General features: G+C 42.7%; 2 protein-coding genes across 2 annotated transcripts; one reads left to right on the plus strand and one right to left on the minus strand.

Annotated features, from left to right (window-relative positions):
• The first annotated feature begins 3,793 nt into the window (after positions 1-3,793).
• Positions 3,794-9,399, plus strand: LOC143322229 (deoxyribodipyrimidine photo-lyase). The gene is made up of 9 exons (XM_076733277.1): positions 3,794-4,188; positions 5,629-6,301; positions 6,435-6,746; positions 6,841-7,013; positions 7,115-7,199; positions 7,293-7,525; positions 7,713-7,907; positions 8,020-8,245; positions 8,397-9,399. The coding sequence occupies exons 1-9, from the start codon at positions 3,955-3,957 to the stop codon at positions 8,939-8,941; spliced, it is 2,676 nt and encodes an 891-aa protein (XP_076589392.1). The 5' UTR covers positions 3,794-3,954; the 3' UTR covers positions 8,942-9,399.
• A 233-nt stretch (positions 9,400-9,632) lies between these two features.
• On the minus strand, positions 9,633-13,216 carry LOC143322232 (glycine cleavage system H protein, mitochondrial-like). Its single transcript, XM_076733283.1, has 5 exons — positions 13,040-13,216; positions 12,748-12,830; positions 11,792-11,855; positions 11,122-11,253; positions 9,633-10,189 (listed from the first exon to the last, which is right to left on the minus strand). Exons 1-5 carry the CDS (start codon positions 13,188-13,190, stop codon positions 10,092-10,094), a joined length of 528 nt encoding a protein of 175 aa, XP_076589398.1. The 5' UTR covers positions 13,191-13,216; the 3' UTR covers positions 9,633-10,091.
• Positions 13,217-14,018: the final 802 nt, after the last annotated feature.

The following is a 14,018-nucleotide window of genomic DNA, read 5'->3' on the forward strand; positions in this document are numbered from 1 at the left end:
TATTTCCATCCCTCTCTCTTCCCCTGATTTCATTCATCCACTTTCTGAATCATTTACCCTTTCTGTGTGTATGAAATGCTGCGTTTGTGTATAAATACAACATTACTGAATTGACACATATACAACTGCTCATTTCCTAAATGCTTGCCGCAAATTGATGTATCTTTGTTGTCATTTAGGAGACTTTTTTGACACCTGAAGGAATGCTGTGACTGATTGCCCGGTAGGTAATTACCGCAGCAGTTACTTATTCCACGGAGACAAGAGGAGAAAGACGAAAAGAGCCTGGAGTTTGGAGAAAGCTTGTGTTGTTTTAATTAACTTTTACCAACCCCCATCATGTGCGCTTCGTTTCACATCTCTAACAGCCTTGTACAGGTTGTGCTTGTTCAAGCACGCGCTATACGATTGCCGCGATTATCAGTAAAATCGATTGTGTGCCATTGACTTCACCCACTTTACCAAGATGACCCTTGCTCTCCTGTTTTTCTTTTTTTCCTCTCCCCTTTAAAATCTCTCGTGTCAAACAAAAGCTGCCAGTGGTGGTGGAGGTATTAACCAAATACTCTCATTAGTACACAAAACATAATGAATATGTAAATGATGTGTGTAATTTATGCATAGGCTGAGAGACTTGTTCTCTTTTCAGTCCTCCATTGTATTCACTCTATTTATATCCCCCTTCCTTAAAACTTCACACTCTAACACCAATTCTCCTCTTTTCTTAGACCACATCCTGTGAATCAATCCAAGGGGGACTTCTTGAGGTCTCACTATTGTCTCTTTTATTTTGCATTTTTTACACATTTCTCCTTGCCTCCAACCGTAGTTTGTAGTTTCTAACAGTCTCTCAGAGCCTCTCTCTTTTTCCCTGTTTGCTTCTTTCTGCTCACAGCCTGTCCCCTCCAAAAACAAACCCTGCAGTGACGCATTAAACCAACAGCTGAGTGTTTGAACAAGGTCTTTCTTCTAGGAATATGAATACTGAATTATCTGTTCACTAAATCACGTCCACACTTGACTGTGTTGAATGCTGTGTTTTCCCTTTGTCTGTCTGTGACTATGTTGATCTCAATGTGTGGTCCAAACTGTGTGGTAAATTGAAGCGTGTCCTGATAGACGGTGAGTAGCCTTGCTCCTTTCTAGGATAAACACCTATAATACTCTGGCTCCCTTGGCAATCACCATAGCAACAAACCATGGTACCCACGTGAGTTGCATAATAAGATGTTCCCCAAGACTACGGACCATAAAACGGCGACAAACTAGATACCCGCAGCAATGAATGTGAATCAGAAAATAACCATTCAAACGTCAAACTTCACCTCTGAGTCATTCCAGATCATTCTTTTCTATTTATCAATAGGCTTACATCACACAGCACACACTCAGATGCACATGCACCTTCTCTCTGTCTCTCCAGACCTTAACAGGTGCTGATGAGCCACAGTCAATGACTGTAATGAGCTATCGATCACCGTGGGAAAACAGAGGGACAGAGAGGGGTGAGAAAGGTAGGGGGAACCAGAGGACACACACACAAACAGAAGGAGGTGGACTGCCAGGGAAAAAAAAACTTCAGATGAACTAAATGGAGACAAGCCACCCAAGACAGAGTTTCAATACTTGCTTTAATCAAGTCCTTATCGCCTATTGTTCTGCTTAAAATAGAATTTATGGGAAAGCGCTTTCCGCCAGCTCAGCCTGAAGGGAACGGTTTCAATTCAGAGCAGCTCCTGGACCAGACGATAGCTCAGGATGACCATGCAGACATGCATGTCATGACCGAGTCCAGATGCCAGTGAATGGCACTGACGCAGTATCTCTATTTTCCTCTCTTTTTGTGCTGTGTGCATGGAGTGGAGGCAGACAGCTTTAGGGAAGGGGGAGGTGCGTTGTGTGTGTGTGTGTGTGTGTGTGTGTGTGTGTGTGTGTGTGTGAGTCGTGTGTGTTGGCTGGCGTTTCAGATAATGAAATGCAGCAGGGAACAAAGAGCTGGGGGCCCCTATTCTCTGTGCTGCAGCTTCATTTTCACTCCCGTCAGTCTATGATTCTTCCATACCCTCTTTCTTGTGTACGTGTATGTGTGTGTGTGTTTATGTTTGTATGAGCAGTTTGTTGTGTGTACCAGTGTCCCCCTCCTCCTCCTGTTAGTATTCTGCATGGCAGATCCCCCTAATGTAATAACTGTGTCTGCATGTCTAATTTACAGCAGGAGAGAGTAAATAGCCTGTGGTTAATTACAGTACGTGTGTGTGTGTGTCTGTGTGAGTGTGTACGTGTGTGTCTATGCATGTGTCTACATGCGCGTGGGTGTGTCAGAATGATTTATGAGTTGCAAATAGCTACACCAGTGGCCCGTTTCTCCTCACTTAGTTTTTAATCTGTCTTTCCATTAATTTTCCTGGAGACGTTATTATGGTTTTATAACAGTGTGCACGAGGATGCACATGTGAGTGCATGTATGTGTTAATGAGACAGAGGTGTGGACATTTTGTGAGGATCGAGGCTTTGTGGGCACCTGAGCTGCACTTTGCTTTTCCCCCTTTCTACCTCTCCATTTCCCTTGCTTCCTTTCCCTTTTTCCCTTTCCTGGTGCTTCATTCACTCTCTTCATTGAGAGCCACAATGAACACAGATCTTTATTGACAGTACATGGTAGAACATGGAAACAGCAGGTCAATCCGTTTAGCCCAAGGGCCGATACACCAATTCACCAATTTGTCAGTGTTAGTTTGAGAGAGAAAAGCAGCTAATCTCTCCTCTCTGCTCTCTATTGATCACACACTTAGACTCCACTTCTCTGTCTAAACACTATTGATTCTCTCTCTCTCTCAATCTCTTTCTCTCTCTCTCCCTCTCTTTCTGTCTTGCTCTCGCCACATACCACAGCTCTCAACACACCTTCCCTTCATACACTCTATATCTCAGATAAAAGCTTGAATAATAGAGACTTTGTGTCCTTGTACACTAAGACCTGAGTCACATTTTAGATTAATACTTTAGCATGAACAAAATAAAGGCTTTCAACTCATTTCAGCAATATAGTATTATGCATGGCGCACATCAACTATATGAGGCATTTCAGAGTTTCGCAAGTGTCACAAATTATTGTTCCCTGCTGTGTACGTTCAAACACTTATGCATGGTGTCATTAAAAAAAAGAAAAATCAATTACTTAGCAACCCCTCCACTGCGTGAATACAGATCATGATTAAAAATTCACTGCTGGGTACACTGTCTCCTGGCTTTGTTTGTCAGTCTCACATCACAGGGCGCACTTGAAAAGGACCACATTCCAGCCAAGATGAAGGCTATGCAAAAATTATAGAATGATTATCTTAAGGGAGATGTCCCCCCAGCATTTTTTTTTACATTGAATCAAATTGAACCACTTGATTGGATTTAGCTTGTGGGGACCCCTGCCATGACAAATTTTAGTTGAGATGTATGATTTGGTAGAGGATACCGTTGACAGGAAGATGAAACAGAGTGAGAGAGAGAGAGAGAGAGAGAGAGAGAGAGAGAGAGAGAGATGTGACAAAAACATAAAAACATTCATTCCTATAGCATTTATTGATTGATCTTTCTATCCTAATGTCAAATTAATGGGACGTAAACAGGGAATCCCAACTGTTACTCACATGCTGTGAAAAACAGCCATGCACCCATGGGTTCCTCCATCCTCCCCACATAGCTCTTATTTATGAGACTGGTACGCCCCCTACTGGTGAAAACAACCCATTACACATCTTTAGCTTTGCAGGTTACAAAACACAAACACGTGGCTTGTGTAACTGAAAAATCAGCTGTTTGGTAACCACTACTGATGGTAGGGCCAGGACGTGAGGGCGACTTTATGTTTTAAATGCATGAATTTTAACGATATCCGAGACTTTTTACAAGTTTTACAGCATTTTATAGCTACATTTGAACCTCACCTTTAACTTGAAGATGCCTCCTTCAGCTGCGGCGGGGGCTGAAGACAGTAAAACCTTGATGAGGAAGATGTTACGGGAGGTACTGGTGGGTCGAGAGGATCCAGAAGGGTTTTTTGCGATGTGCGTGTCCGCTCTGGGGCACCAGGAGACCCGCTCACAGTTCCTGTCCCTCATCAAGCCCCTGTCCACGGCCAACAGCTCCCTGCACTCCATCCTCACGTCCATCTACAAAGAGTACTTCTCTAAGGTCAGTGAGGGCTAAATATAAGTGTACTCATGTAGCATTTTTTAACCAAAGTTACAAGTGTAAGAAAATACTTAGCAGTAGTAATCATCGCTAACGTTAGATTACGTTAATCAGACAAAGTAAGTGTTTACTTAAAAAATAAATAAATAAGAGCAAGAGAGCAGTAGTGTAGAACATAAGTGGTCTGTTGTGTCTTACCATTTAAGTTTTATACAAGACTGCCAGAGGCAAACATTAAACTTACCTAAACTTGTAAGTGAAGTTAGCATGGTTAACGTGTTAGCAAACAACTAATGTTAGCTAGCTATTAAAGTTTTGTCGACAAGCAGAAATAGAGTAACACGGGCTTCCTCTTTGGTCTCCGTTAAATTTAAGTGCCACTTTCATTGACATTTCAGCTCGTTCTTGCCTGCCAGCTCATGAGAAAACAAATAGCTGAGTCTTGGCTGGCAGAATACGGTATCTTCACCGGTCACTCCTTCACTCTACTCAGCCCCCTGCCCGTAAGAGATGTCAGGTAAAGCTAGCTCGAGTTAGCTCCTGTGCTGTTAGCAGCTGCCCGACGGTGTAAGGTTTTATCATTCTTGGGCCAAATATTCCATTAAACGAGTTGAAAGTTAGGAATTTGCAGTTAGAAATACAGTTAAAATTATAACAACTAGTATTCCATGTAAAAATAATGAAAATTGTTTTACTTGAGTGTCCAAAAGTTGTCAGTTTTAAATACTAACCTACGTCTGTAGGTTTATTAATGGGCAAAGGAAAACCTGTGATTTGGGCTTCCGGGTTTACTTTCGACCTTTTCTTGGATACTGCATTATTCAGTGTCTTCTCGTTAGTACAAATTATCATTCTAATATCTTAACCCTATTTTGGTTTTACTAATGACTGCAAGGGTATTTAACACCTGCACACCCCGGAGTTTTCACTTATTTAGGTTTATGAGACCTCTGCTCAGAGGTGCTTCGCTAAGAATGACTTGCATGAATACTTAATAAAAGAAAGAAACTAAAACGCTATGTGGTTGTATATTCATTATTAGCACTAACCAGAGGAAAGGTGTATATTGTTCTGCTCTAACATGTGCCAACAAAGCCAACAGAGAGATGTCTGTACACACCCACACAGTCCTAATCATCTAAAATTAGTGAAATTAGCTGTGTAGCTGTACGAAGGGTGTGTAGTGTCTTGAACATCTAAAGTACATTCAGAGATTTAAAGATGACGGTTTTTAATATTTGAGATCACATCCGTAATCATTTTCTCTGTGTTTGGTCATACATATGGTACCGTGTATACTTGTATCTGCAACAGCTTGCTCTGTTGTGACTGTGCTTGTTTAATGATATAATATTGGAGATGAAAATTGTCATCTTTAGTATAATTACTATATATATATTTTAACAGTAATAATAATGGGTTTTCCTCATCAAATTGTAGACTGAAGATGATGAACTTGAACTTGCATTGGCCCTCTCTTTGCTGGAAGTGAAAGATCACCAGCTGTCAACCCCCAGCCAAGAGTCCCAACTTTGGCAACCTGGTGGAGACAGACCGAACCAGAGGAGCTCTGTTCAACTGGCCTCAGTATCTCAGCCTCAGGAAAGCAACTACAGTCAGCTAGCAGATGTAGCTGACAGGAGAAAAAACATCAACTCACCACAAGGTGGCCCCTGGGTCAAGGTGAGCCCACCACAAACAACCCGCGAGACCGAGCTTCAGAAAAGCGCACATGTTTACAAATATAATAAGGAGACACCAGGGACAAGTCAGACTGTGTGTGTCTCCAGTCTGTCTGGCTCAATTTCCAAGCAAGACACAGTTGAAGAAGGTGACCAAGTGATAGATGAGGGAGATGTGAATCTATCAAAACCAAAACGCTCGAAGAACAGGCGACAGCGGCGTAAAGGTGCCGGTCAGCAGGTTGTAGGTTTGCCCCGTTCTCCATCAGCACCGCCACCGGTACTCCTGTGGTTCAGGAGGGACTTGCGACTTTGTGACAACCCTGCTCTCACTGGCTCATTGGAGTTCAGTGCGCCTGTCATCCCTGTCTTCATCTGGAGCCCTGAGGAGGAGGAGGGACCTGGGATCACAGTGGCTATGGGAGGAGCTTGTAAGTTGATTGAGGAATCAGTCACCGTCCTTGGTAGTGGCTGCTCTTGCGATATAACTTTTCATACAAAAAGCGTATTCATTTGCAAATCTCCTGACTGTTGTCTAATCACATCTTTTTTAATGTGTCACAGGTAAATACTGGCTTCATCAAGCTTTGTCTTGTTTCTGTTCATCTCTGGAGAACATTGGCAGCCATCTTGTCTTCCTCAAGGTAAACAGAGAGGGGAATGAGGTTGGATCTTCTCTGCGTGCCCTTAAGGAGCTTGTAAAGGAGACAGGGGCGAGGACAGTCTTGGCCAATGCCCTCTATGAGCCCTGGCTGAAGGAGAGGGATGATGCCGTGGTGTCAGCCCTTCAAAAAGATGGTGTAGAATGCCGCATGTTCCACTCGTACTGTCTCAGGGACCCCTACTCTGTCAGCACGGAGGGTGTGGGACTCAGAGGTTAGTCACAACAAAATGGATTTAGTGTACTGAGCTTGTTTAAATATATGTGGTTAATACCAACAATGCTGACTGTTTTCTTCTCTTGATTTAGGAATAGGTTCAGTGTCTCATTTCATGAGCTGCTGCCGACAAAACCCTGGATCTGCATTAGGGGTTCCCCTGGACCCTCCTGTGTCTCTGCCCACACCTGCCCACTGGCCCAAAGGTGTCTCTTTAGACACGCTAGGCCTGGCACGCATGCCCCGCAGGAAGGACGGCACAACGGTCAGTAACCACAGCAGAGCAGTCCTGAAGGGCCAAGCTCCAGCTTAAAATACAATTAATATTTCATCAGTATTTTTTCTTGTGTTCATTTTGGCATTCAGATTGATTGGGCAGCAAACATTCGCAAATCCTGGGACTTCAGTGAAGAAGGCGCACACGCACGGCTAGAGGCCTTTCTTCATGATGGTGAGACACCTTACGTGCACACTGTGTTTGGAGGAATGTGAAGGAGTGAGGCATTGATCTCACAGCGTTGTATGATTCTCCCATGTGTCCCAGGTGTGTATAGATATGAAAAAGAGTCAGGCAGGGCGGATGCTCCAAATACCAGCTGTCTGTCTCCATACCTTCACTTCGGTCAGCTGAGCCCACGCTGGTTATTGTGGGACGCCAAAGGGGCACGCTGTCGACCCCCAAAGTTCCAACGCAAGCTGGCGTGGAGAGATTTGGCTTACTGGCAGCTAACGTTGTTTCCTGAGCTCCCTTGGGAATCCCTCAGACCTCCATACAAGGTAGAAATTGGCCGCAGATATCTTGACATCATGTTAATATATACTGAAAGTGTTACACATAAGTGCCAAGAAAGAAATATGTAAAGCTGAACTGCACTCCACTTTCCTCGTTTGTAATTAAAAGCCTATTTCACACCATGAAAACTATGTTTATTACAAAGTGTTATTCATCCACTTGGATTTGCAGGCTCTGCGGTGGAGCAGTGATCGTGGCCACCTGAAGGCCTGGCAGCGAGGACGAACAGGCTACCCTCTGGTGGACGCAGCCATGAGGCAGCTGTGGCTGACAGGCTGGATGAACAACTACATGAGACATGTGGTGGCGTCTTTTCTCATAGCCTATCTCTACCTGCCCTGGCAAGAAGGCTATCGCTGGTTCCAGGTAAGACATGCATGCATATGCTGGCACAAAACGCACTCACATAGATAACATACTGTAAACAGCAGCACACAATATACTAAGTTCTACTTGCTGGCTGTATCCACAACTTTAGGACACCCTAGTGGATGCAGATGTTGCCATAGATGCCATGATGTGGCAGAATGGGGGCATGTCTGGTCTGGATCACTGGAACTTTGTCATGCACCCCGTCGATGCAGCAATGACCTGTGACCCCCACGGCACCTATGTGAGGAAATGGTGTCCTGAACTTGCAGATCTGCCTGATGAGCTTATTCACAAACCTTGGAAATGTCCCGCATCGATGCTCCGACGCGCGGGTGAGGAAATCATCACTCTGCTTTGTATTTTTTTAGAATTAGTTGTTCAGTCCAAAACACGTGCTCTTATTTTGAAACATGCTACCAACAGTGCACCGTTGCACAGCTTAACATGCAAAAATCTCCCTTCCTTGCTCTCTTCACTGTTTAGGTGTGGTTTTTGGCCAGACGTATCCTGAGCGAATAGTTACAGATCTGGAGGAGCGGAGGACTCATTCACTGCAAGATGTAGCTCTGGTGCGGAAAAAGTTTGGACAGTATGTGGACGAGCGCTCAGGCTGTGACTTGGTGCCTCTGCCCCCACGCCTGGTCTCTGAGGCCCTGGGCTTATCACACAGGGATGGGGGTGTAGTGACAGCAGGGAAGCAATTCCTGCTGCCTGTTATCACTCGCATGGAGTTCAAACACCAGCTAGAAGATCCAGATGCTGATGCCGCCTCAAATCCCTACAATGCTGTTCTAAAAGGATACGTGAGCCGCAAGAGGGATGAGACCATTGCCTTCCTTAATGAGAGAGACTTCACCGCCAGTGTGATGTATGAGGGAACTCAGAGGATGGAAAGGCTAGAGAGCGATTATCGCAGAATGGAGGGACTCCCTCGGCCTCCTGCACCTCGGGGCAGGGCCAGACGAACTCCAACAGCCAAGGACAGGTTTTCTATAGTACCCGGTGGGGCGATCAGCTCACCCAGGTGACCCAGAGATCAAGACTGAAAGTTGCAGGTTCGAGGTGACCAGACAGAAACTACTGAGTTACTGTTGCAGCAGAATAATCTGTAAAATGAGGCAAGAACAGGTCAAGAAGTCTCCTCTTTTAATCTGCACTGGATCCAAAGATGCAGACAGAGTGAGGGAAATTTGGTTTTGTGTTGGGACAACTGAGACAGTGTTTGCAAGAGGGTTGCAAAATTCTTGGAGCATTTTCTACATTGAGTATTGAGTGTAATCTCAGATAATTGAGCAGCAATATCGTACCAGCCGACATGACAAACATTGGTTCAAGTTAGCCAATATAACTGATCTCAGTGCAGCTTCCTTTCTTAAAGGTCCAGTCTGGAACATAAGAATTTGAGTTATATTTCACATAAATGTACAGTCATTGTAGAGTTTTAAGTAGGGAACAAATGGCCTTGTTTCTCAGCAGACCATTTTCATTTTTCATTTTTGCGTGTGTGTGTGAGCGCACACATATCATGTTATTAACTAAAGAGTTTTCCTATTTATGTGATGGAAATGACTAAATATGTAAATAGCATTTATCTTATGTGTGGCTGTGACATGGTGTTCAGTAGCTTATATGACAAGCTGCATTATGAAACCCTGATGCATTTATGCCATGAAGCCTTAACTTTGAGAAATAAAAAATGACAAAGAAAACACAATATTTCAGGAAATGTTTATTTTCTAATTTACAGGTCCCATGTCTACAGTGTAGCTGTCAAACATGGAGTGTAGACCAACATTATTATTAATACCATAATGACCAAAGTGCTTTTTTTAATTCTAACAATGTCCTAGAACAGAATTCAAGTTTTGACTGAAATGCTTGAAAACTTCTAAGTCTCAGTCTCTTCTGTTTGAGGTTTTCAGGCTGCAACAACCAAACATTGGATGTTTAGTCAGTGCAGATTTACAGGTCCCCTAAAATCAGTCTTTAACAGTAGATAAAGGATTCCTAATGTTCACAGCTCTACAACACAGGCAGGTCAGCAGTCTGGAGCTCTTCAGCTCTCTGGTGGATGCTAAGCATAGCGTTGTAACTGACACAGGCACAACTTGTGGAGTTCCCTGCCAGTGGTGTTTGAAAAGGAGAGAGGGAGCATAGCACTTATTAGGAGGTGTTAGGTTAGTCCTCAATGGAGCGGATGTATCTCTCATAGGCTGCTTCGTCCATTAGAGCATCGAGCTCTGCAGGGTTGGCAATGGTCATCTTCATCAGCCAGCCTATATTGAATGAGTCAAAATCCGGTTAAGCTCTGAGTCAAGGACCATGTATATAGAGTGTTTTTGCTTACTTCAGTCCATTTATTTATTTATTAGTTTTATTTAGTCATGTATTTTTAACATCACTGCCACCAGTTTCCACCATTGGCTCCCTGTTTTCATTACAGTATTAAAATCTACTTGACTTATAGCCTGCTGAAGTTACACAATCCATCAAAGTGAACATTTTTTCTCCCTTTATTGTTGTCAGAGTTGCAGCCATTAGGAGAGTAAATTGAAAAAATCTCAATTTTGCAGAGCACTAAGATGCAATGATATTTTAATTCTGACGATAGCAAAAAGCAGTTCAGTGTGATGGTTTACCATATCAAACCAGTGGATTTTCATTTTATTTGAATATTAAAGGAAATGTAGTTGCTGTTTGGGAGATTTAACAGATGAACGAGTGTAATAACACATAAAATGGTGCACACTTGAAAGATACAAAATATGCTAGAAAGGTTCATTTTCACAAATGAAACGAGAGAAGATTATTAGATGTTAATTTTAATTATACAAAACCAGCTTCATCATTAGTGGCTGGCGTCTCTGTCAGGTTGCATTACTGCCATCTACTGTCCAAACAATAATCAAGCCAAGTATCAGTTTCCTGAAACCTCAGAGCCAATTACATTGAAGAATTATGGTTGATAAAACCAAAAACAGTGCAAAAGTTTTATCAGTATATATGTAATTAATTCTCAATCAATGCCATATTTAAGTTTTTTATTTACGACTCCAATGAGTTGAGCCAGCTGTGTTCTTACCGCTGACATTGTTACAGCTTTGCTCCTGTGTCAGCTCTCACATTGCCCTGAAGTGGCCTCTTTCTTTTTCCAAAGCATTATTCAAATAACAGGTCAATCTGTATATACAGGATCATGTGTGCTTACCATCTTTGTAGCAAGATTTGTTGACCAGACCAGGTTTGTCTGCCAGTAGTGTATTGACCTCTACAACTTCTCCAGTCAAAGGGGAATAGAGCTCACTGGCTGCCTTTACACTTTCCAGAGCTCCAAACTCATCTGTGAAAATGAAAAAGGAGAAATAGCATTCATATCAAAGTTCATTTTAGAAATATGGCAACTTCACAGGGGGCACACGTGAATATTGTTGTATTATGCTGACTTTAATTAAGGTAGGTATTTAGTAGAATGATGACAGCTATACATGTTTGCCCAACCTCAGGTGCTACACGCTAAAGGATTTTGTCTACTAAATGCACCAAATCAAAACAGCACACCAAATATTTGTCTCTATCTCACTGTCACCTATAAAGTATTCAATGTGGTGATACTGACAAAACATTGTATTGCAGCCTTGAAGACCATGGGGAAAATAAGATTTTAAAAATTAACACAATAATCCAGTGATCAAAAATATCTTATCACAAAATAGATGTAATATTAGTCTCAGCGGCGTCATAGTTTGAATTTTCTCCAAACCGCCAGATACATGCGATCGGGGTGTTATCCCTGTTACATCAGTACTTTACAAGAGGGTACTGGAATGTAAGCCTGAGCCACACCACCCACACCACCCACACCACCCTGATCTGCATACCTTGCTGAGCCAGCTGTGTTCCCACCTCTGGCAGTCCACAGTAAACTACGTCTCCCAGAGCTTCCTGCAAGTGGCAGAAAGCAAGGTCAAAGGGAGCAGCAACAATATTTAGTTTAGTGCTTGTGCCTGTGTGTGAGCTTGTACATGTGCATGTGTGTGAGCTTGCGCCTGTGGGAAAACTGGCGCGACCAGGGAACGGTAGATAGACGGAGACTCCCAACTGAGTTCGCTCACGGACGCGTAGCCCCAGGTGGTTTAGACGATCTATCCCGCCGGATTATATTTCACGTATTATCATATATATACACTGCCCCCTGATTATATTTCACGTATTCGTGTCATACTGTAACTGTTAGAAATAGATACAGTTACTGCTGTGCATCTTGTAGCCTTATTTTCTAACCGTTTCATAATTACTTTACCATAATTTCTAGCTGTTTCATAAATGCACAGTTAATGTTGTGCACTTATAGGCTGTTTTAATGCTGGGTACTTCGCATTGTATTTGGGAATACTTTTAGATGTATCTTTGCCCATCCCTGATTACTAGGCCTACAACAACAACAACAACTACTACTACTACTACTACAACTACTACCACAGATACTGAACGAAGGATACAGTACATCGTACTACCAAACCAGAGGCATGGCGAACTCAAGAGTATCTGTGATGTGACGTTAACTGACCGGAAACGGAAAGAGGATTTATCCACCACTTGTTAAAACGTAACGACTAAGTCAATTCATAGGCTAATGGTCATACTGTAGGTGTATTTGAAACAATATGTCACTAATTATATGTCAAATACACTTGTACGTAACAAAAAACTAACATAAAAAAAGATAACTAGCTCCGTTATATGTCGGTGGGCTCGATAGTCTGGCTAGCGGGAGAGTGCCGACCGGGGATAGTCCCGCGTTGGGGTCGACAATCAGGGAATCCAGGGAACTTACTTGCGCAAAGTTGCTGATACCGACAGTCCCAATCCCGTCGTCTTCTACTCGAATCCATTCGTGCTTGTCTGTGAATTTAAGTGCTGCAAGACAACACAACAGACTCAGAGTCTACGCTGGAAAGAGTATGAAGTAGTTTGTGATCCCAGACCAGCATGACGACAAGGAGAAAGCAAACAGAGACGCTAAAGCGTCGTCAGCTCTCGCGCCCTTTACCCTAGCTAGTGTTACCCTCTAGCTACCGAAAACGTTAGCTAACATGCTACAACAAAACACATTCACAAGGGAGTACCTGCTGTTAATCGGCTAGAGGAGGCTAGTGTTCTTCCAAAATAAGGTTTAGACGCCAGCCGCAACGGGGAGAGTTGTGCCGAGCGTGTAAGTAAAGGCAAAACTGTGGAAAAGTTGGAAGACAGGGAGCGGAATAGTCCACAGGCGGCCATGTTTGTCGCTTACTGATGAGAGCATGGGTGGGATTCTTCTTCGTGGCTGTTACAGGCACCAGCAGGGCTTTACTGCCCTCCAGTGATCAAGAGAAACTTACTAACATAAGCAAAAGTACTGTATTTGCTCCTGTCCTTTGGTGGGTCATATTTAGATTTTTATTTTTGGATCAAACAGCCAGGTTTCCTTTTGATTGCTATTTTCTGATACATGAAATTAAAATCCATTGAATCAATATTTGTAACTTTCAGACATCAACCACTAAACTCTTACCAGCTCTGGATTATTAAATTTCAGGTTTTGAACAAATGCTTCTTTGTTTTATTTTATAAGAAGTTTTTTTTTCCTTGTTTCAAACATCTTGGCAGCCTGAGCTCTTTTTTAAACAGGCTACTGTGGTTTTATACTTTATACATCAAAACTAAAAATTCTGTAGTTCTTTTGTCATGCCATACTCTTTAAAGCAATGCAGAAATACATAGAAAATACTATTATTTAATTATTGTACATTTTTTGTGATTACTTTGCTGGATTCTAGGTTGTGCCACATGATTTCCCATTGTCCAGATCTATAAACCCATTACAAAAACCAGCTGCAGCCTGAGAGCTTGCATCTGCTCCAAATACTGCTCTATGTCTAGACGTCTGAATGTCGGCAGCCTGTGAGCAAAATCAACACTGAATTTGGAGGAAATAACACAAGCTTATCACAGTGACTAGCTCTGTCTGATAGCGACATGTCTTTGCTGTTATCTTTGCATCACGTGCCATTCAGAAAATAATTATTAGTGTTCACAATTATTAGTTAGATAACAAATCCAGACTCC

This window comes from Chaetodon auriga, chromosome 6 (genome assembly GCF_051107435.1).
Source record: "Chaetodon auriga isolate fChaAug3 chromosome 6, fChaAug3.hap1, whole genome shotgun sequence".
NCBI lineage: Eukaryota > Metazoa > Chordata > Actinopteri > Chaetodontiformes > Chaetodontidae > Chaetodon > Chaetodon auriga.

What these genes read in the sequence shown, in the direction of transcription:
- LOC143322229 (XM_076733277.1), top strand. Translation starts at nt 3,955, where the DNA reads ATGCCTCCTTCAGCTGCGGCGGGGGCTGAAGACAGTAAAACCTTGATG. An exon ending in AGTGGCTATGGGAGGAGCTT is followed by an intron (nt 6,302 to 6,434) that starts GTAAGTTGATTG and finishes AATGTGTCACAG; the next exon opens with GTAAATACTGGCTTCATCAA. An exon ending in GCAGGAAGGACGGCACAACG is followed by an intron (nt 7,014 to 7,114) that starts GTCAGTAACCAC and finishes TTTGGCATTCAG; the next exon opens with ATTGATTGGGCAGCAAACAT.
- LOC143322232 (XM_076733283.1), bottom strand. Translation starts at nt 13,190, where the DNA reads ATGGCCGCCTGTGGACTATTCCGCTCCCTGTCTTCCAACTTTTCCACA. An exon ending in GTATCAGCAACTTTGCGCAA is followed by an intron (nt 11,856 to 12,747) that starts GTAAGTTCCCTG and finishes TGCCACTTGCAG; the next exon opens with GAAGCTCTGGGAGACGTAGT. An exon ending in AACACAGCTGGCTCAGCAAG is followed by an intron (nt 11,254 to 11,791) that starts GTATGCAGATCA and finishes TCATTTTCACAG; the next exon opens with ATGAGTTTGGAGCTCTGGAA.